Source organism: Gopherus evgoodei, chromosome 18 (genome assembly GCF_007399415.2).
Source record: "Gopherus evgoodei ecotype Sinaloan lineage chromosome 18, rGopEvg1_v1.p, whole genome shotgun sequence".
Lineage (NCBI taxonomy): Eukaryota > Metazoa > Chordata > Testudines > Testudinidae > Gopherus > Gopherus evgoodei.
In genome coordinates, this window is record NC_044339.1 from 16,148,834 (window position 1) to 16,172,131 (window position 23,298).

The window sequence follows — 23,298 nt, forward strand, 5'->3', positions numbered from 1 at the left end:
TGAGTATAAGCTTTTGTGGGTCCCTCTTTCATCCCTGGTGATAATCTTTCCAGGTCTGAGTTGAGACAGGCTTGGACATTGCAAGGGAAGCTTAAAACCCCCCACCACCCTGAAAACAGTGCAAAGACTGGATCCGTTTTTCAACTTGGGTGGCCCTCAAAGAGAGAGTGCAAATAACACTCGGGGGGAAGACAGAAGATGCATCTGCTCACAATTGGCCTGCAACAGGACTTTTATACAGAAACATGACAAGGTAGCTGTTATCTACCATTCCCCTCCACCCACCCCCTCTTCTTTCTACAACATTTTGGTGAAAAACAGCCTAGCGGTCTGCAACTCTGCAAGATTACTACTCCAGGTATCCATAGAAGCAAAGTACCAGCCTTTCCTTCACCACACAGGGAAGCAAAGCACATTGAACTTTCCCTTTAATGTAACACAAAACCTACTGTAATTTAAAAAAACCAGCCCACCTTAGCCTGAAGCTGAGGCCATCTCTGCCTGGGGGTTGAGATGATTCAAAGGCAAAGTCAGTCTGAAAAGTTCCATTTGCTCACCTTTCCGCAAATACGGATTTTTCTCCCATTTAGCACACGGGCACAGAGAAAATTTGCTTGCAAGCATAATTCAGCCGCATCCTATTTTAACAGCTGCACACGTGGCCTGCAGACTGCCGGGTATTTGTGTTGAAAATTAGCAGCTAAGCCCTGAGTCCAAACACCCCTTAGACTGCAGCATTTGGATTTTTAACACCCCAGTTGCTAAGGCAGAGACAACACAGCAGAAGCTATTTCCATTTTCCCTCCATAATATTAATAGACAATGGTCAGCTCCCTGGCTGGCGTAAATCAGCACAGTGCCATTGAAGTCCATGGAGCTGTGCAGAGATACATCAGCTGAGGATCTAGCCCCAGCTCTTTAGAACTGTCCAAAATGGAACAGGATCAATCATACCCCTGCAGCATAAGCTGTGTATTTTGAAGAGACTGGCTAAGAATCTTTAATTTAATTGCCCCATTTTATACAATACAGTTTGTCTGGATCCAGTTACTATCAAGGCACATACAAGTAACATCTCCATTATTGCTACATAGGAATTTCCTTATTCATGCTGTAGAAAAAAATCAAAACGATCAATTGCAAATGGGTTATTATTGAACATGTTGTTTTCTTGTTTTGCTCAACCATATACAAAGGGAGAGAATTATCTCATTTTTCCTGCCCCAACGCTGCAATATATTGTCAAGATTTAATCCACTGAAAGCCAATGAGAAGCCATTCGATATTGTTTTACACATCCCATCCATAATGCATAGAAATGAATGTAATGCTGATAAGATAAACCTTCTGGGAGTTGCAGCAATTCCCGCAACAGGATTAATCCTTTGTAGTACATCTTGTTGCTCTTGTTTCTTATCCCTCCCACCCAACATGCTGCAGAAATGCAATCCACAAAAGCAGATGTCATTGCTACAGGGTCTCTCTTTATAGGGGGGGAAGATGTAGTAGCAAGTGCATTTCCCCATCAGTATCTACCAATGCAGCTTATTTGAAAGAGACACACATAAATCTAGGATTTAACTGATGTTGTTTATGCTAGCATAATTTAGATCAGGAGCTGGTTCTGTGAGTACATAGATTAAAGTCATTTGTGGTTGTAGGAGGCTTGGGTTTGGAGTTAAGAATGTCCCATTAAAAGGTTAGATTGGGATAGTTTCTATTTAAAAACAAAAGAGGTGTCTATCCTCACACTGATCATTTTGGCTCAGGGGGCTTCTCACAGGGGAAAGATCAGCACTATCAGATCTGATTGAAGGGCTGGGGCCATTACCTGTATGCTGGATTTACCTATATAGATAGCAATCTCTCTGGGGCAGGGGTTTTGTTTCTCCCCCTCAGTGTTTGGAAAGCGATTGGGGTACTACTACACTCCACATAAATAGCAGTTGACTTCACCCACTGCAGAAATTCAGCCACCTTTGGGATGGAGACTGCACTGGATGAACTACCAGACAGGGCTGTTTTGACCATGTTATTAGTGGGGAAAGTGATTCAGTAGGGAATGTAGTGTGTTCAGAGTCTTTAGCGCATGTATTTAACTCCTCTTATTAAAATACGGTAGCTACTGTGATCCCCTCTTTACAAAGAAGTTCAAAGAGAAGATATGTGACAAGAAATTGTGTAATGTTTGTCTCAAACTATGGTTCATCAATGATGGATGATGAGAAATGAAAATAGTTAATTTTTAATGCTCTTATTTTAAACGGCACATAAATCTGAATGGAACATTGAATATCAAGCCAAGTAAGAAGTAAATGGATTGGGCCACCGCTTCAGCTGAGTCAATGAGCATAGCTCCCTTGATCTCAACGGAACGATGCCAATTTACTGAGGATCTGGCTCATTATTTGGAACATAAAACAGTTGTTAAAGCTGATTCTATTTATTAAAAGCAGGTTAGAAGTCAGATAGTCTGGATTCCAATCCAAATTCTGCCAGAATAGTTCTGCGTGACCTTGGACAAGTCACTCAATAACCTTTCTGTGCCTCAGTTTCCTCATCTTTAAAATGGAAATAAAAATACTTACAACTGCTTGCAAATTACTTGAGATCCTCAAATGAAGCACTGCTGCAATTCTAGCATACTGGCCAGAAATCAAACCAAAAATATGGGTGTTGAAAGTTTCAGCACAGCTGAGAACATACTTGCTGTACAGCTGAACCACCCGTGTTAATTTTTTTTAAAGGAAATATTTTTACAACTAATTTGCTGAGAAATTCACACAACAAATGCAGCACTACAGGGCCCGATCCAAAGCCCAGTGAAGTCCATGGGTGACTTTCTATTGACCTCGGTGGCTTTTGTTTCAGGTTCGTAGACATGTGGACACTGAACAAGAACAAAGAAAAATAAAAGGTGTGCACAGAAAACCTGTTTGTTGGGGGGGGGGGAATCTTTGTGCAGAAGTGTTATGCTGGCAACGTTTTCCATAAGGCAGCTGCTCAAAAATTCCATGTATTTCTACCTGTATAACAATGTTGCAATAATTTTACAGCAAGCAATATAACTAGGACAACCCTTAGGTGGGTTTATCCACTACGTGGATCAGAAAGGACTTCTAACTCACCTGATCAAAAAAGGTATCAGTCAGACTCTATAACGTGTATATTATATTCTTTTAATGCATTAAGGTCAACTCCAAAGTGATACAAGGCTCATTAATTATATATTTAAAGTCTGGCAATTCATGGCAAGATGAAGGACAAGACAGCAACAGCGAGTGACGGAAATGGATAGAAATGTACAATATTAGTTCCACTCTACTAATCCTGCCTAGGATTGACCATAGGGTAGATGCATGCGAGGCCTTCAAATGAAACTAGGCCAAATTCACTGTGGGTTTAAATCCACTGAATTTAATGGATTTATACAAAGGATGACATGACTCCACTAGGTACAACTTGTCTTAATATCCTTGAACTAATTTCAGATTATTTCACACATTATCTCTCTCTGGGGAAAAACGTGAATGAAATAGTCTGTCAGGGCTCATCCTCTGATTGCAATTATATTTTAAATACTGTCAGGTGGTTTTAAACCAAGATTCAGAGGCAAGAAACTCATGAAGGGAAGAAGTGTAATTTACAGCAAGCTTCTTGTTAGAAGGAAAACATGAAGAAATAATGAAAAAGAGAGGTATTTTTGTCTGACAAAATACAGACCTTCAGCTTCCTGACCATCCTTAAATTATTTCAGTCCTAAGGGAAATAAGTTTGCTTGCTGGATTAAAAACACACACGGGGAGGGAGAGAAATGTAGTCTGTAGTATGGCTGTGCTCATCTGATTAGTACAAATATTGTATTTTAACAGATCCTAGAGGGTTTCTACATATGCCATCTACTTACAAGTTTTAGGTCATCCATACTACCTAAGAAATGCCCACTGGGCATTTACTGATTATAAACATATTTGTTTATTCAGACAAACACTTTCATTTCACATGTGATCTATTAATAATACGCTGCTACATAAACCCTATTTCCCCCCTACCATTACTTTTTTATGTGATATAATGTTAGATTTTTGTTATACCAGTAAACTATGTGGAGACAATACTAAACAAAAAGTAACACAGAAGCTCTAGGAAGGTAATTTACTCTATTTTAAATATATATTAAAATTCAAGTAATAGTCAGCTAGCCTAGGTTTATTTTCCTATTAAATAGACAAACACTGTGGGAGGTACACATGTTCCTCTAACAGTTACAACAAAAGCAGAAAAGCCAATATTAATGGGTCAAACTTTCAGTACTAAGGCACAATGTAATGAATAGTAGAGTTTAACTAAACTCCGAGTTTACTGTAGCATCGAGTGAATGGATTACAGCTAGTGTTCCTATATTAAAAATACTCAGCCACTACAGAACAGAATTCAGAGTTTAGGAGGTGGTACCTTAGTGGAACAAAGGTGTATTGCATTCATAAAATGGGGTAGCGAAGACTGGTCACAGTAGTTATTATCGTGTATTTTTCACACCATTATAATTAAAGCTCGGTTCATGTTTCCATTATGAATCCCAGTTTTCAGACTCTGTTAAATTGGCCTTTTTAAACTGCAGCAGGCAGAAACCTGAGACACATTGGCTAGAGCCAAATGTTTTTTTCTAAAAAGTTACTTTTGAAAGGGCCTAGTGCTGTTGAAGCCAATGACAAAACTCCTGTTGATTTCAATAGGGGCAGGCCTGGGCTCCTGAGTTGTTGAGCTGCTTAGCATAGGGCTTGATCCAAAACCCACTGCTGTCAATGGGAGTTTTTCCACTCAGCTCAGTGGACTTTGCATCAGCCCCCGAGTTTCTTAAGCTTTATGGATCTACTCTCTTTGGCCAAGTTTCAGGATAGCATTCCAATTCAGGAAAGCAATTAAGCACATCTAAATCAATGGGATTTAAGCATATGCTTAAAGTTAAACGTGTTTAGAGGCCTCAAATCAAAAAAGCACTTAAAAATAAGTTAGTTCACTTTTCAAAACTGCAATTTTGCTGGCACTTCAAGCAGATTCCTGATTTTTATTTTTAACTCACTGAGATATTTTAAGTTTGAAAACTGGGTATGGCTCAGGCAGAATAGCTGCTTTTTAATCTTTTTTTTTTTTTTTTTTTTACTAAAAATAGAAAACAAAATTCCAAACCTTTACATGATACACTTGGCAAATTTACTATTAAAACAAAAAGATCTTAACAACTGGTCTGCAAATAAAATGAAGGAAAACAACTTCACAAAAACAGATGGTACCTAACGATATATGTGCTGAAGAACAGGCTTATATCTCTGAATGCTTTAAATCAGCACTAATTAATATGCCTAATTTTGATCCTATTACTAACTTACTTTATTTTACTGTGAATTTTCCTATGTAACACCACTACAAAACAATGCAACAATCTAGGTTATGGCACACAGTTTGAGGAGTTGGGGCTTTCTTTGTCCCATCTCTTTTATCCTCTTGTGGAATGTTTAGTTCTAAAAATCACAATAAAATGCACAAATCAACATTATCTCGAAAGTTGCTTATAACCCAATCTTTCGGGATTCCATAGCAATACTTACTTTTCTATTAGTAATGTCTGCATGACCACGCCCAACCACAATTACATACCTCACAAATATTTCACAGTATAAGTTATTTATCACAGAACACTGATGTTCAGACACCTGAATGTGTGACTATTTCTCCCCTGCTTCTTTCTAAACACAGTTTTCTTTAGCTATTTAAAACTTCCCTTGGTCTAGTTAAGACTGATCTATAGAAAGTCCTCTATGGAAAATAATACCACATACAACTCTAAAGATCTTTGAGTCACACAATGGCACTGAGGTCCCTCAGGTTGCTGCAGATCTGCTTTGGGTGATGGCACTGGTTTCCTCTGGATTTAAGTTGTCCTTGTCACTGCTAACAGGAATAGAAAAGTTACAGGCTTTGGTAACCCCAAAGTGACGCTTTAATCAAAGTCTACCCCTACAGCACTGTGATCAATATGCATTTTGGAGTCAGCTAGGAAGAGAAGTGTCCATCACTACCCTTGATGGAGAGGGATCCACCATGCCCCGGCTGGGTGGAGGGTTCCAGGCCCCTGGCTGCAGAGGGAGCTCCAGGCCTGGGCTCTAGGGGCTGGTTCCATCCCCCTGGCTGCAGAGGGAGCTCCAGGGGAGGTGGCTTCCAGGCCCCTGGTTGGAGAGGGAGCTCCAGGCCCTGGCTCTAGAGGTGGGTTCCATCCCCTGGCTGCAGAGGGAGCTCCAGGGCAGATCCCAGCCCCCTGGCTCTAGAGGCGGGTTCCAGACCCCTGGCTGCAGAGAGAGCTCCAGGCCCAGGCTCTAGGGATGGCTTCACACCCCTGGCTCTAGAGCAGCAGGGCAGATTCCAGGCCCCACTTGCAGAGGGCACTCCAGCCCCTGGCTCTAGAAGCCGGTTCCAGGCCCCTGGCTGCAGAGGGAGCGGGTTCTAGGGGTGGCTTCACACCCCTGGCTCTAGAATTCCAGGGCAGCTTCCAGGCCCCACCCGCAGAAGGCGCTCCAGCCCCCGGCTCTAAGGCCGGTTCCAGGCCCCTGGCTGCAGAGGAAGCTCCAGGCCTGGGCTCTAGGGGCTGGTTCCATCCCCCTGGCTGCAGAGGGAGCTCCAGGGGAGGTGGCTTCCAGGCCCCTGGTTGGAGAGGGAGCTCCAGGCCCTGGCTCTAGAGGTGGGTTCCATCCCCTGGCTGCAGAGGGAGCTCCAGGGCAGATCCCAGCCCCCTGGCTCTAGAGGCGGGTTCCAGACCCCTGGCTGCAGAGAGAGCTCCAGGCCCAGGCTCTAGGGATGGCTTCACACCCCTGGCTCTAGAGCACCAGGGCAGATTCCAGGCCCCACCTGCAGAGGGCACTCCAGCCCCTGGCTCTAGAGGCCGGTTCCAGGCCCCTGGCTGCAGAGGGAGCGGGTTCTAGGGGTGGCTTCACACCCCTGGCTCTAGAGCTCCAGGGCAGCTTCCAGGCCCCACCCGCAGAAGGCGCTCCAGCCCCCGGCTCTAAGGCCGGTTCCAGGCCCCTGGCTGCAGAGGGAGCTCCAGGCTGGGGGGTCTAGGGGTGGCTCCCCACCCCTGGCTCTAGAGCTCCAGGGCAGATTCCATGCCCCCGCCTGCAGAGGGCGCCCCAGGGCCGGTTCCAGGCGCGGGCTCCGGCTGGGGCCCCTGCCCTACGTGCCCCTGGTGGGGGCGGCGGCCCGGCCCCAGGCCGGCGGCATGAGGTTCTCGGTGATGTAGGCCACCAGGAGGCAGATGATGACCAGCATGACGCAGATGGAGCCCCCCACGGCCGTCATGGCGATGACGATGTCCCGCATGCTGGCCGGCTCCACGCTGAACTCCACGCACTCGGCGCGGGGCGCGCCCGGCCCGCCGGCGCGGTAGAGCGGCTGGAGGCACAGGCGGTAGCGCACGCTGCCGTGCGCGTCGGGCAGCAGGTAGTCCCGGCAGCTGGCCCCCAGCTGGACGCTGTCGCAGTGGAAGCGGGTGTAGGTGCCGTCCCAGGAGCAGTTGAGGGCGAAGCCCCGCAGGTCCCGGCCCGGCCCGCCGGGCGCCCCCCACTGCAGCAGGACGCTGCCGTTGCGCAGCACGTTGGCCACCAGGGCGCGGCCCGGGGAGCGGTGCGCCCTGCAGCTGGGCGGCGGGCACTGGAAGTCCCGGGCCGGGCTCCGGAAGCAGAGGCGGCCGCCGGCCTGGCCCTCGCTGAACACCTTGTACGGGCACCAGGGCGCCGCGCCGGAGCTGTTGGCCGGCGGCGAGGCTCCCCGCCGGCTCCGCCGGGGCAGAGCCGGCAGCGGGTCCCAGGCAGCCGCGGCGCCCCCGGCCAGCTCCCCGGAGCCCCCCATCAGCCTGCCCCAGACGTGCGCGGGGCGGCGCTGGCAGAGGCAGAGCAGGGCGAGCGACTGCAGCAGCGTGCCCAGGCGGAGCATGCTGGCCGGCCCGGGTGGCACCGCAGCCCTAGCAGGTGGGCAGGAGCAGCGCTCCCCGGGCCAGCTCACTCCCTCCGGCTCCGCGGGGACCAGGCATCCCAGCCAGGCCGGGCGGCCGGGAGCGTCCTGCGCCGAGCCCAGAAAGGAGCCTCCTCCTGGCGCGCCCGCTCTCCGCCAGCGCCGGCTAAGTTGGCCCCGGGAGTCCCCGGTGCAGGGAGCAGTGGCTGCCTCCTCCCGGAGAGGCGGCGGCGGCAGGCGCCTTGCGGATCCGCCAACTTCCAGCGAAAGGGCTGCGCCGCCCCCCGGGCTGCTTCCTCCGGTTGCCAATGGAGAGCCGGCTCCGGCGTTAACTCTCCCTGGGCTGCGCTTTGGCAGAGCGCAAATGCGGAGAGGATGGAGCCAGAAGCCGAAGGGAGAGCGGGTGATTAAACCAGAACCCAGGCAACGAATAGCTCAGATCCTCTCGTGTCCTGCAGGCAGGCACTGAACACTGTCAGGCTTTCAAGACGGAGGAAATAAGGCTCGCCCCTACCCCCCACTCTGCCCTCCAGCAACCCCCTCCCCCCCAAAAAACACCCAATCTCACACCCTTTGAGGCCAATGGAAAGATTCCCCTTAACTTCAGCTGGGTTTTAGATCAGACCCAGGGGCATTTGGATCAGGGTTCCCAGTTTTGGTCGGACCTATTGCGGGAGTTTTCATCACATGATGTAAGCTTTAATTAAAGACTCCAGGACAATCCTAAAGGGTTGACACCCTACATTTGGATCCTATCAACACCCAGTGTACTTTATGGAGAGGGATGAAGTCAGGGGCCTCTAGCCAAAAGTTCCATCTGTGTTTGACTTTTAAATTATCCATGCACCTGCGCAGTTCTGCCAACAGTAGCAAGGAGAGGAGATTTGGACCAGTTTCCTTCCTGTAGATTCAAATCAAGGCTGGATGCCTTTCTGCACAATGTGCTTTAGTCAAACAAGTTACCAGGCCTGACAGAGGGGTAACTGTGTGAAAGTCTCTGGCCTTGCTTAGGAGTGAGGTTGGAATAGATGACCTGGTGGTCCCATCTGGCCCTTAAAATCTACAGAGCTGTGACTGAAATGGGGAGTAACGGAATTCCGTTCCCTTTGGAACGAAGTATCACTATGGATCTGTTTTTCACACTTAGCTCTGCCCTCATCCCTTTGCTGCATGTTGTACAGCAGTGGTTCTCAAACTTCTGTGCTGGTGACCCCTTTCACATAGCAAGCCTCTCATTGTGATGCCCATTATAAATTAAAAACACTTTTTTTATCTATTTACCACCACTATAAATGCTGGAAGCGAAACGGGGTTTGAGGTAGAGGCTGGCAGCTCATGACCCCCCCATGGAATAACCTCCCAACCCCGAGGGGTCCCAATCCCCAGTTTGAGAACCCCTGTTGTACAGGGTAGGCCCAGTCCGGCTGGCACTTCCTGCCATATAGCCCAGAGTAATCCCATTGATTGACGGCACTGTACTGGATGGGAAATGTTTGTTTGAGGGCCCTTTCCTAGGGAAAATTGTAGAAAGTTTCCCATTACTGCTCAGACTCATGCAGCTCGACCAGCGTTAGCAACATTGAGAGCTCTGGTGGAGACAGGTTGCAAGGCTGCCAGGTGTTTCTAACACTCCATCACCTAACCCTGCTTGGACCAGACTGATATTAACCCAATCTTAAAACAGAAATGCTGTTGGAGGGCCACACAGTAAGTGGATAGCAGGAATAGAACTAGGGTGACCAGATGTCCCAATTTTATAGGGACAGTCCCGATATTTGGGACTTTTTCTTATATACACTCTTATTACTCCCCACCCCGTCCTGATTTTTCACACTTACTAACTGGTTGCCCTAAATAGAATCCAGGTGTTCTGCCCCCCTGGACCAGGCTACATCAAGGTGACTGAGTGGTATCTTGGTCATGGAAGTGTTTTTGTTTTGATTTTCTTATAAACTAAAGGTAATGCATTCAGGTTTAGAATTTCAATCTTATTAAGCATGGCCCTGAGGACCAGGTAGGGTTTATTGGCCTTTCTGCAGAGGAATGTGGTGGGGGGGAGACTTGAGCACAATCTACTGAGTCAGACACAGGCTGGAAGAAAGGCAGGCAGTGGCATGGCTTGGCTACACCCATCATAGCAATTAGAGAAGAAAAAGGATGCCTTAAGACATATAGTCCAGTCCCTTGCTAGCTTAGGATATATCTATGCTGCAATAAATGGCCGTGGTTGGCTCCTGTAGCTGGCTCAGGCTGGAGCTGGGTCCTGTCTACACTGCAATAAAATATATGTGGCACCAAGCTTCAGAGTTCAGGTCAGTTGACTGGGGCTGGCAGGGTTAAAGGCAGCGGGGCTAAAATTGCAGTGAAGATGCTGGAATTCTCAGATGCTCCCCTCTCCTGGGGTCTCAGACCCCAGGCTCCAGCCGGAGCCCGAATGTCTACACTGACATGTCATAGCCCTGCAGTCTGAGCCCCGGGAGGCAGCTGACATGGGCTCTGAGACTCAGTGCTGGGGTTTTTTCATCAGTGTACACATACCCCCAGAGAGACTTGTAATCCGAAGCCACTTCCAGTCACCAGAAGGACTCATCCATTCACTCAGTCTCCTGGGGTCATCCATTTTCTGCAATACAGAGGGAAAGTGAAGACAACCATTGGTGGGGACATAACACCAGGCACACTTGCTTAACCACATAATGCTTTCAGAAAGCTCTTGAAAGATCTATGTTGGGAGCATGTTCCTGCCGCTCTTGCCATTGTCAAAATGTGGAAGCAGGAGATTCCTGAATAAAGGATGATAAAAATACACATGTAACCTCAACTTTTGAGGATCCTTTGCACAATAAAAGTGCTGGAAGCTGCTCTAAATCTTGCCTAACCCCAGACTACACCCAACACTATCATTTGCTCTAACTGTTTTATAAACACCTTTATGAAGAGTCTTCAGAGGTTTTAAGCAGCAGAGAAGCCAGAAGTTACTACTGTACTTTCCCCTCCTCCACCAGTCAAGGGAGACTATTAATATTGCTGAAGGACAAAATGCTTCATCTTGTTATTGTTTTTTAACTGTGAAATACTTCCTGGTCCAACACTGGCCCGACCATTGCAAAATCTTGCAAGGAAGAATTTTCAAATTACCGTTTGTAGAAAAACTTTATTGTGATCAAGAATATGGTTAATGTTCCCTAATTAAGAGTTGAATGTTTTCTTTAGTGACATTAACTCACTCAGCCCATATCACCCATATAACAGTGACCGTTCTCCGAACGTATGGTATAAGCTGCATAGTATTAAATATATAGTGCTGAGAATGTATGGTTTCTTCCTCTGCCTCCCATCCTACACCATTAGTGAATAATGATATGGTCCATATAGAGATTTATATTATCTCTTTGTCTATTATTTCTGCTGCTTTTGATGCCAAGAATTAGGTTTTAAAAGTAGCTACCATTTGGCGTCACAGATAATGTGTGTGCTGCCCTTGCTGGCATGCATATATTATGGTCAGCATCAATTACATCATCAGTAATGCTGCACACGCATACACACAAGAGGAAACATCCAGGTGAAGTATTGGCTTCTGATTAATTAAGAACACAGAAAGGAGGGAAAAATCAATGTTTGTCAAATGCAAGCGGGGAGGGAATCAATGTTTGGCAAATGCAGGGAAAAATCAGCATGGGCTGAAGCAGATGAGATCAGAATGCAAACGGGAGGGCACAAAATGAGAATGAAAAGCCATTATAAGGAATGATGCATCTGAAGAAATGGGGTTTTTTTACCCACAAAAGCTTATGCCCAAATAAATCAGTTAGTCTTTAAGGTGGCACCGGACTCGTCGTCATTATAAGGAAGTGGTCACAAGCATCCCTCTGAATGAGAAGAAAAGGGAATCTTAGCTGTGTTGTGCAGAATGACTGATATATGTGGTTGAGACATTTGTGCTAACAGCAGAATATGCAACAACTACTTAGGTGGAAATAATGTAATATGGAAAATGCAAGCAATGGATCCTAATATAAACAATACAGGAGTGAGAAATCTGGATAGATGAGTTTTTATGCTTTTTCCATGAGGAACATTTACTAGCTTGTGAAAGTTTGATGTATAACAAAAGTTAAAGCACTGAAATTTGATTGAATGTATTTTACTGCCTCAGAAAATGACTTGGCCTGAATTCAAGCAGTTAGTTGAATGCGTTCAAAGCATAATTAACTCCTGACTGAGATTTATTAAAATATAGCCTTGTTTTAAATGTGTTGAGCATTTATATGACCAAACTGTCTACTGTTGAGCCAGCTTCTCTGGGTGACTTACCTTTTAAATTGTTGTTTGCAGCGTTGTAGCCCTGTTGGTCCCAGGATAGTAGCAAGACAGGGTGGGTGAGGTAATATTTTATTGGACTGACTTCTGTTGGTGAAATGTACAAGCTTTCAAGCTACACCGAGCTATTCTGCAAGACTGGGGAAGAAAATCCGAATAAGTGGAATACAAGGTGGGGCAGATTAAGCAGGCAGTGTTCACACATGTTGTAGGAGATCACTTCATTTTAAGTGAGCACTGACCCATTACACCAGGATGGGAATAGATGGTAGTATGCTGCTAGAGGTGCCTCCTCATCTCAGGTCAGAGGCCAGTTGAGGAAAATTTATTGGCATTAAGGACCTGATAACACTTTACATAAAAGATGGGGGTGTCTGGCAGGTGCTCAGAGCCCATTCCACCTCCCATCCTGCCTCCCTGAAGTCTGTGCAGCACTGCTGTTCGCTATTAAAACAGATTCCACTCAAAAGCTGGCTTCATTTTGGTGGTCAAGGGTGTGATCCTGTACCTGCCTCACAGGCGGCTTGTCAAGCGTAACTAAGGAATATTTGCAAAGTTTGCCATAGTTATGCCACTAGAGTCCCTGCGGTGTAGACATGGCCCTAGTCTGGGCCTTATTTTATGTCCCTGTTAAAACCTATGGGGAGGAGAAATAAATCAAACTAGAGAAGTCCTGTTAGTCTACTGCAGTAGAAGGGAGTGCCCTAGAATGCCTCAGAGCAGGCGTCCAGATTTGCTAAGGGTTTTGATTAACCACGCTGTGGCCAATATTGTAATATTGCTTCCTTTGAGCCTAATTCAGCTACTCTGCCTCTTGCTGACAACAGTACTTTAACCGCACAAAGAATCCCTTTCTGAGGGTACTTACTGTGTAAAATACTACTCTGCGTGAGTAAAGGGTTTCCGAAGGAGACTCTTGGCTGTAAGGTTGTTAGAAGCGTTAGTCATTGAAGGAAGAGCCTTTGGAGACCCCTGAATACAGAATCGGCTCATAGTGAATTTGGAAAGAGTCATGGGGAGTGGTCTCCTGTTATTTACAATTTCTTTATACCTATGCCTGGTAGTTTCCCCTTTTAAATTCCAGAGTAGCGGTACTCTGCCAGCCAGCTCCAAAACTCAGAGCATTGTAGGTATATGAGGGTCTTCCAGGTGGGACAAATTTCCTTCCAGAACAATTATACCACCTTTAATTATGTAACACCTCTGGCTGAGCAATTGAACACGTTGCTGTGAGTTCAAGTCCTCTTCAAGGGGACAACACACTGTGCTGTTGTGATCATCGGGCCTACAAATTGACCCTGTTTGGGAGCTCAACTGTGAAAAGTGAGTGAAAGTTCATAAAGTGTCACAATAACCTGTAACAACAAATATTGAAGGAAAAAGGTGTAAAAAGGTAGACAGACTAAATGAGTCATTAACAAAAAAACTCCTCCTGCTATAGCTCAAGGACCTTGTTAAGATCATGCCAGGTAAACAAGAGAAGCATAAAACTGGAAATCAGTGACCCAAAATTGGTGTGAAGAAATTAGGCGGACAAAACAATGAGAGGACGGGCTGTTCCAACCACTGCTCCCTTTTGGCATCCTTCATCTAGGAGAGAAGTGGACACAAGTGCTGGTGGAAAGAAAGACGAGAGAACAGGAAGGAGTGAACTTCACCATGGTGACTGCTGCCCTCGCCACAGCCTGGGCCCCAGGCTTCCATTGGGCCTGCACTGTGCTGACCCTGAGACACATCCTGGCCAGAGAGAAGAACCCAGCTGATTTCGCCACCTCTGCTGGCTTTGGCTTAATCCCAGATGCCCCCTGAGCTGTGAACCTTTGTGGCCCTTTTCCCTTGTGTCTCTTGTTCCTTCCCTACCTCATTTCCGTTCTACGTCTCTTTTTGCCTTCTGTCTAGTAAGAGGCTAATTGTGTATTTTGCAACCCTGCTGTGAGGCTGTGGCCAGGAAGAGACAGCAAAAAGCCATGCCCTGCCTAGACAGCCCCACGGCAGGAGATATTTGCAGAGAGGCGAATAAGACCGTGTGCTGTGCCTGTGTTTTTCCAGCAGTGAGGTTGCAAGTGAAAGTCAATATCAGAGACAGAAGCTGCACTTAACACTGTGACCTCATACCAACCTGAAATGTGCCTGTTTACAGAAATCCAAGCTCCCTTTTGATCAGGTTTTGGAAGGGCCAGAAAGGAAAAAAACAAAAACAACAAAATGTTTTGCTTCAGTTCCTGAGACACATGTTTAATCAGCCAATTGGAGACTTTACATCAGGAAACATCTTATCCTACATTGAGCAAATGTGCATCCATTTGCATCTGTTGTCCTGTTGCATTTGCTTGATGTGATTAAAAGACATCTGTCATCTGCACGAACACTGCAGAGCCCCTCACCTGGCATTCTGGTCAGGATGCATAATAATCCTTAGTGTCTTGATAAACACGTGCCTGAAAGAACCGGACCAGTGCCCTCTCCTGAGTTCTCTCCACCCCCACGTGACTTGCCCACAGGACATCATGGGCTAACTTTAACTCTTGGTTCAGTACTGGTTGGGGACCAGGAGCTGGGTTTGGTGGGCTCTGGTTTGAGTGTCCCAGATCACCTTCACCAACAGGCCCCCTTAAGTTCAAAATGGGAGTATGGAGAGTTCTGAGCTGGGCCACCCAGTATCCCATTTGCACTAGCCAGTCAGTTATATACGGGACTGAACCCTGGATCCTCTCTGACTGGGTCAGAGGGCTAAGTCCAGCATGCCAGGGGGAGGGATACCTCAGTGGTTTGAGCATTTGTCTGCTAAACCCAGGGTTGTGAGCTCAATCCTTGAGGGGGCCATTTAGGGAACAGGGGTAAAAATCTGTCTGGGGATTGGTCCTGCTTTGAGCAAGGGATTGGACTAGATGACCTCCTGAGGTCCCTTCCAACCCTATGATTCTATGCTTTCCCCAGGAAGCTGGCTAGGTTGGTTTGCCACGAAAGGTTTTGAACCAAAGCTTTGGCTCAACATTTGTTCCCTTGACACCTCAGTCATTTAAATGTACTTTCATGCTTGTCCCCAATCTGCCAAAAACTTTCAGGCCATGCTGCCCAGGCAAATCCTTTGCTCCATCATCTGCTTTTAAGCAGCCTTCAAACAAGCTTTAGTGCACTTGCACACAGATGTCTCCCCACCAGTTCACTGCTTTCCCATTTTTTCTGTTCAAGGCAGAGTAATAGGAGTAGAATACACCTCCTATTCCAGACTCCATTTTAGAGGGAACACTAGAGGAGGTATTTTAATGGGGGGAAGCTGACTATAATCCAGACAATTAGGGTCCACATCACCCCAGGCTGACAAAATTAGCACAGTGCTGTGTAGATTTTAGACCCACACCTGGGTTTGCTAGACAGTCCACAGAGAGGAGCTACTTTGGTATCAGCAGAGACCAACATACAATGGCTGGCTGTTAAATGCATTCGCTTAGCAGGGAGCCTTGCATTTAGGGCTGGAGTGGCTATGTTCCTTCCAAGTCATAATTTCAAAGATTACTCACTGCTGCTATGCAGGCAGGGAATTAGCCTCCTAATTTAGATAACCTCTGCTGAGTCTCTAGATCAGCACACCGCTCTCATCACTATTAGTTTATTTTCAGCGCTTAGCGCAGCCTGTCCCTACTCCCACCGTCTGGGAGCCACAGGTGAAGAACAGGGAAAGGAATGGAGGAGGAGACAAAGTTCAGCAGGAAGCTACCTGCATTACTCATCTCACGATGCTGACTTGGGATGCAGAGATGAAACCCTCACCACAGACCCTATGAGTCTCTGCTGATCTTATCTTGGTTTGTGGAACAATGACGATTCTTGGGGCCCAACTGAGAATTAGGGATGTTTCTGACTGGGATGCAGCTGGGCAGAGACGTTCTTCTCTGATTAATCTATTTATAGCAGGCGGTGGAGACAGAATCGTGTTGCTTCCTGCAGCAGGGTTTGGAGGAGGATAATGCAGAGCATAGGCACACTGTTAACTGTTTCATCCACATCACTCTGGGTGACGCCTGTTCCTTTGGCATTTACACTGAACTCCCCCTAACGGATCACAGCGTGGCATCTAGAGGGAGAACATAGCACCGGCAGTCGTGGAGCTTGGCTAATGTGCCTCCACCCTGACCTCCAGGGACAACCTGGCGTAAGAGGCTGTCTTACTAGAGGCAAGGAATTTGCCATTCTATCCCTGCCTCTTTGCTGATGCAGGCAGCTAAGGTACCAGCTAGTGCCTGTTGCAATGTGGACAATTTGTCTCTCCAAAATATTTATACGGGTGCCCAACTAAGTTGTGAAGCCTCAGCTGCCCACTATATTTAAAACAGCAGGGTATATCGACACATTGCTTGAATTGTACAAAGCAGAGAGATTGAGGAGCAATGCTCATTAACTGGGGTTTTGTGGAATTGCTCTAAATTAGGCACAGAAATCAGAAAAAAAACCAAAACACCAAACCCCAGGACCCATTTAAAGCTTCACTTCCGTGGGCAAGTGAACAGCATCTGGCTGCAGGTCTCTGGCCCACAGCTGGAAAGGGGGAAGTACTCCAGTTACGAGTGGTGTGTGGCGAGGAGAGGGGAGCAGCTCCATGCTGTGGGGAGATATTAATGCAGCCCCAGCACGCCCGCTAACCAGCCCCCCTTTCCATTCCCACAGAGCACTGCCCTGGCCGGCAGTGAGGTTTCTGCTGAGAATGGCTTGGGGATGTCTAGAGGTGCCACATCATCTTCCTGTGAACTTCAGGCTGTTTTTCATTTGACTAAAGAATAGCAGCTATTTTGACAGACAGAAAAATCGGGGAATAGGATTTCTTAAAAGGCATGGTAAACTCAAATTCTGCTCTCACACTTATGCAACTACATTGCAATTAGTGGGGATGCGCGAGCTTAACAGAACACAATTTAGCCCCCCCAGGGTACAGAATTGGGTGGGAGGGGATACAATGGCCACCATCTTGGCTGACACTGGGGACTGAACTGGGCACCTCCAGAGCTAAAAGCATGAGCTGAAGAGTCAGGGTGTCGTCGTTGGCGGCTATAATCACTCACGTCCTCTGTGCGTTGGCACAGAGGGGGCTTGGGGATGATTGTGTGCTTGTGCTTTCGGAACGGGAGCACCTAAGCTGCATCCCCGCCGTCTCCGGGAAGTTCTGAATAGCACTGACAGAATTGTGCGGGTCCCAAGTGTCCGCAGATTGGTACAGCTTGCTCTAATAATAAATCCAAGATCAATGTCGGGCACACAGCAAGTGAATGCCTGGTAACAAATTCAAAAGTAGGCACCTGGGGAGTGATTGGTCTATATCTCCCTGAGAACACGCTCCCACGTGGACTTCGTGTGAAGGCCAAGACTATAACAGGGTTAAAAAAGGACCTATCCTCCACAAACTTATCTAATTCTATCAATGACTATTAGCCAGAATGGGCAGGGATGCAAAACCATGCTCTGAAGTGTCTCTAGCCTATTTTCCAGAAGCTGGGAATGGGCAACGGGATGGATCACTTGATCACTTGTTCCGTTCATTCCCTCTGGGGCACCTGGCACTGGCCACAGTCAGATGACAGGATACCGCTGGCCGTTCTTATGTACATCTGCTCCCTGACATGTTTTGAAACGCACCTTCCTGCAATATTGCTGAGGGCCAGTAGCAATGTTAATGGAATACTTCGGTGGGGATGGTACAGGAGAGGGGGGAAGATGATTGTACAATCACCAGGGAGGTTGGCATTGTTTGCTGTAGTCAAACTGCTGGTTTTTTTCACCGCCCCTCCATGGTCCCTTCCAAACCATGCACAAGAGTGTTCAAACTAGCCAAAAATGTCAGATAAGGGTTTGCTGCAAAAGTGTGTCCTACTCAGACCCTGCCCCAACCCCAGATGACTCTATCCACTCAGTAAGACTCATCACTGCTCCTTCGTCACAGCTGCTGCCTTCCACAAGCATTTCATCGGGACCAATGGGACAGCAGGTTGTACGGGTCTAGCCACAGATCTGTAGGAAGAACCCAGCTACTGGTAAGATTGGCAGCTGCTAAGTGGTAAAATGATTGCTGCCTCTGCCCTGTGCCAGAGATTTATCAAGGATACATTCAACTCAGCTGACCATTCTGGTCAGGGGACAGATGAATGAATCCACCCTGGGTGTCTATTTTGATATAACCCTCCCCCACTCCTAACCACTCATGCACCCCCAGTCCCCAGGAGGGTCAGGCCCCAATCAAGCCACCAGAAGTGACCCAAAAATTTACCAAGTTGAGATATCTGCCCCTTGTACCCAAAGTTCTGTTTTAGTTTCCACTCCCCCTGACCCCACTCTGGGCTCCGGCTGATCAATTGCTGATGGACCCCAAGTGTTTAAACGACCATGACGCTCATTTTTTCCTAGCAACACCACTTCCAGGTGGGGTCTGCAGCAGGAGGCACGATCCAAGATAGCAAACAGACGTCGTTTTAAAGAAGCACCATTAACCAAAGGATTTATAAAGAGATTCCTTTGTATTAGAGATCAGTCAAGTGAGTCCAGGCAGCAGCCTGGGCCAGTGCAACCACTGGTGTCTCATAGTTCTGCAACATCTGCCTCTCCCGTGCCTCAAGCAGTAAAAAATTAACCAAAAAAAAAAAAAAAAACAACCAAAAAAACCCCCCAAAACCACTTCATCTGAAAGAGGGGAGTGGGGAATAATAAAAGGGGGGAAATCAATAAGCGCCCCCGAGAGAAGCAGCAGGATGTGGCTGCACCAGGGGTCGGAGAGCACTTCTCCTTCTCTGCCAGCGGGTGGTGTGGCCAAGATTGCACCGGGAACACACACACAATGTGCCTTTGGAAGCGGCCTGCTTGGGGGCTGGCCACACATTCCTCTGGCCTCGCCTTCGGAAGGTCATACCAGATCCATGTCTTGCAAGGAAATTCCTGCAACTCCTCCCTCCTGCTCTCATAACATGCCATTCTCCTCCCAGGCGCTCTGAGCCGCTGGTACCCTCAGTAGTAATCATCCTTCTTGCTCTCAGCTCCTGGGATGCCCCCACGGTCCTTGTGCTCCTGCACTAGCTCCAGGTCCTCGTTATCGTCCACCTCCCCTCCGTGATCCTCCTATTTGCAGGAAGAAAGGAGAGACGGGAAAATCAACATGGAACAGAAAGGAAGAGCCCAACCCAGTCAGCTAAGTGGTCGCCAGCATTCGTGACTTTGCCACCAGTTAACATGGGCTGGGATCCAGGAGATCTGGGTTTGGTTCCTAACCCTGCCACAGCCTTCCCTGGTGACCATGGGCAAGTCACTGAAAGTCTCTACCCCACCTGTTAAATGAGGATGACCAGCCTTCCTCCCTCACACCCTGTGTCTTGCCTCATCGGGTTAGATGTCAGGTCTCTGGAGCAAGGACCATCTCTTAGGCCTAGGTTACACTAGAAAATGAGGTATGGTCAGGGGTGTGAAAAATCTACCTTGAGTGGTGGTGTTAAGCCAACCTAAGTCCCAGTGTAGACAGCACTATCACCTGGCAGGGAGGTGGATTTCCTGCTCCCACAGGAGAAACCCTCCCACCGGCCTAGGCAGGGTCCACGCTGAAGCTAACAGTGGAGCTGCAGAGCTGTAGTGTTTTAAGTGGCGTCAAGCCCTTACCGTGTGTCAGACTGTGCCACACTCACAGGGGGCTGGTCCCAGGGCACAATACTCTGGATTCTGGGGAGCACCAGGGGTGCTAACTGGGCATTTAGCTGTAATTCACAGCTAGTTAACATCCCCCAGGATTTAACTGCATGAACCCTGCAGGTGCGAACTGACCGAAGTCCTCCTGTTTTGCAAGGACTACTTGAGTATGATCTCAGTTCCTGCAGACATATAGAAGAACATATTCTTGGGATTCAGGGAAAGGGTGGGAGAGGATAGACTCCCAGGGAATTAAATGGCTGTGATTTACAATTAATTGGCCAATTAACACCCTGTCATTCCCTGGGTTCTGATGCACTTAGTTGGCATCTTTAGGCACGATACCCAACCACCTACAGCTTGCAAGCAAATGACGGTATGCTAAGTGGCACTTGGCTTGTGCTGTACTACTCAGAGATCGCCACTCAAGATTCAGCACAAACAAAACATCCCAGGGCCTCATACTGCTCCGGAGCTCAGCAACTTTCAGGCTGGCCCCAGCTCCACAGGGGTAGCCTCTCCCGGCAGCCTAGAGCACCAGCTGCATTAGAGCTGTTGGCCTGTGAGAGCATCACTCTCTGCCCTGCAGGGTGCTTACATGCAGCCGTGCACCTGCTCATCACGCTTGTGGACCCGGACTGGTACTGAACGGGAAGCAGGCTAGGGAGAGACAGACACAGCTTGGGCCCGTCTGAACACGACAGCAAATCTGGCACTGACGTAGCAGTTACAAGCCTTGTGCTGAAGCCCGAGTCGCGTTGCTTCCTGCACCACGGACAGCCCCACCCCACCACCAGCAGCACACATGGGACAGGCAAGATGGGCTTTCTCCCTCCCCAGAAGGCTGACCAGCAGGGACACTTTGGGGCACAGGAGGGGAAGGGGCTCCAAGGTAGATTTTTATTACTAATGATGCTCGCCAGCAGCCTGGTCTCTCTCTTCTCGTCGGTTTCTAAGAGACGAGCTGCTGCTGGCTTGGCTGTTGCCTGCTCCCTATTCCCTTCCAGCTTCACTGAATCAGCCACGCCTAGAGCTTCACTCTGATCCAGTTTCTAACAAGCACACTGAGCCGTTAAAATAGCAGAAGAGTCAAAAAGTGCTTCCAGGCCTCTCTCAAATCTCAGATCCCTGCCCACGCAGGCCTGCTTGCATCAGGTACAAAGCACGGCTCAGGCTCAGAACCCTACCCCCACGCTTTGGAAAGATTCCACTCCAAATCTGCTGCCTAGAGGCTATTGGAACTGACTTCCTAGAAACACATTAGCTCAGGGGGTTGCAAACCTCTGTTTGGGGCCAACATCTAAACAGAGATTATCATAGAATATCAGGGTTGGAAGGGACCTCAGGAGGTATCTAGTCCAACCCCCTGCTCAAAGCAGGACTAATCCTCAACTACTTTTTTTGTCCCAGATCCCTAAATGGGCCACCCCCAAGGATTGAACTCACACCCCTAGGTTTAGCAGGCCAATGCTCAAACCACTGAGCTATCCCTCCATTGGGGACTTTTCCCCTCCTATTTCCTGACCCCACCCTCATTGTCTCCCATCTGCCATCACATAACATCCCAGTGACAACTACAGCACTTACATGGAAAACCAACACTCGGCTGTACCTTAGCACACTGTAATGCAATTTAGTGGCTGGAATCAAAGAAAAGGAGCCAGCCTCATGAGGTCTCCAACAACCACCAGCTCCATGCGGTTTGGGAAGCGCCGTGTTAGAGTGAATGCCAGGGCTCCATCCCCACCGAACACTGAGCTGGTTCGCCATTGCAGAGCTGCCCTGCATGGTACTACAGGAAACCTCCAGTGCAGCACACAGAGATTGGGAGGGCCAGATCTTGCTACAAAGGGAAGACGTCCCTGACAGCAGTGAATGAATAGCCAGATTGGGGGGGGGGAGTCCCATGAGGAACCCAAATGACCCCAAGAGAGAGGTAGGCTATGTCACATCACCCAGGCCCACAGGAAAAACTTTCTAAAGTAGTGCAGTCAATGACAAAGGGCAGGGAGAGGAGCAAAGGAGGTCAGTAATACCCCGCCTTCGGTCATGCCCCTTCCTTTGCCAGCAACCACCCTTCCCACAGGGAGGAACAGCAAAACTCATGTCCTATATTGTGCAGGACTGCTGCCTTCCTCCCTTGAAACTTCAGGCTGCGCCCACAGGTTTATCACCAATCAATCAGTCAATCAATCAATCAAATGCCACACATGTGATCTCTGACACAGAGGGAAATGGCTTAACGCCCCCAGAGACAGCCTCCTGTCACGTAACACTGTCAATTGACACTGGGAAATAATGCCCCTCCCGGGCCAAGGAAGCCCACTCCTGCATCTGGCAAGAGGGGCTTAGTGTTCAGAACATGGGACTGGGAATCAGCAGATCTGAGTTCTATTCCTGGCTCGGCCCCTGGCCTGCTGGCTGACACTTTGCCTCTCTGTGCCTCAGTTTCCCCATCTGTAAAATGGGAATAATGATGCCTCACTTGTAAATTGCTTTGAGATTTATGGATGAAAAGAGCTCGACATTAACAACTATTTATTCTCCTTACATGCCCTGAGAGACCGTTCAATGGGCTCAATGGAGATGGTAGGCTGAGGGCTCCCCTCTGACCCAGTCGCAGGGCCACAGTACTGGAGCTATGGCTAAGGGCTGATCTCGCAGTATGCATGGTGTTACGCACAAGCTGTCCCAAGCTTTTACAGGGTTTGTGGTGAGGATCTGGCTGTCGACTGCAAGCCCCAAAGAGCTGTTTATTCAGCTTGCGCTTAAGGCCATCCCTAGGCGAGCTCTTAAGTAAAAACAGAGGAGGAAGTGGACCCCATCAGCCAAAGGGCAGTGACAAAAGAAAGGCAGGAAATGGGGGGCAGGATGCAGCACTGGGACAGATAGGTAACTGAAGCTTCTCCTAGCCAGAGACAGGGAGGGAAGGGGACATTGCATTGGTTTAGCTAGCGCTAAGGGGAACAGCACTGTCAACCCTAAATGATCAAAAACCATCATGTGGGGCCCCAAAATCATGAGACTGGCTTAAAAAATCATGAGATTAAGAATACATAAGTGTGAGGTCTTTTTCTTTGCCTTTGGAGCATTTAGGGTTCATGTTTTCCAGCTGCTCTCCTCTTCTCATGGTTATTTATTCCATGACAGAAGTCACACTGCAGAGCTGGGGTCAGCACTCCTCCATATGCCACGCTCAAACCCAGCCAAGACTGGCAGATTGGGGGGGCCTGCTCCAGTGTCCACTGAAGTCAAGGGCGTTATTTCACCGATTTCCATGTGACTGGGATCAGCCGCCCCGATCTGCGGAGGGCTCAG

At 48.1% G+C, this 23,298-nt stretch overlaps 2 protein-coding genes across 4 annotated transcripts in view; both read right to left on the reverse strand.

Annotated features, from left to right (window-relative positions):
- Window positions 1–3,158: 3,158 nt before the first annotated feature.
- The window catches only part of LOC115636800 (Golgi integral membrane protein 4-like), an 86,300-nt gene continuing 66,160 nt past the window's right edge, over window positions 3,159–23,298 (reverse strand). For 2 of the 3 annotated variants that reach the window (XM_030537374.1, XM_030537373.1), the window contains exon 14: window positions 18,809–19,422. In XM_030537374.1, coding sequence (XP_030393234.1) covers window positions 19,394–19,422 — 29 coding nt within the window. In that variant the 3' untranslated portion in view covers window positions 18,809–19,393. Of the gene's footprint in view, window positions 5,953–10,539; window positions 10,785–12,318; window positions 12,463–18,808; window positions 19,423–23,298 lie in introns of those variants that run through there. The other variant, XR_003997067.1, reaches the window with a different exon arrangement.
- On the reverse strand, window positions 7,206–7,983 carry FNDC10 (fibronectin type III domain containing 10). Its single transcript, XM_030537903.1, has one exon. It carries the CDS (start codon window positions 7,981–7,983, stop codon window positions 7,225–7,227), a length of 759 nt encoding a protein of 252 aa, XP_030393763.1. The 3' UTR covers window positions 7,206–7,224.

Bases quoted from the DNA above. Each gene is read 5' to 3' on its own strand.
- FNDC10 (XM_030537903.1), bottom strand. From the start codon at position 7,983: ATGCTCCGCCTGGGCACGCTGCTGCAGTCGCTCGCCCTGCTCTGCCTC.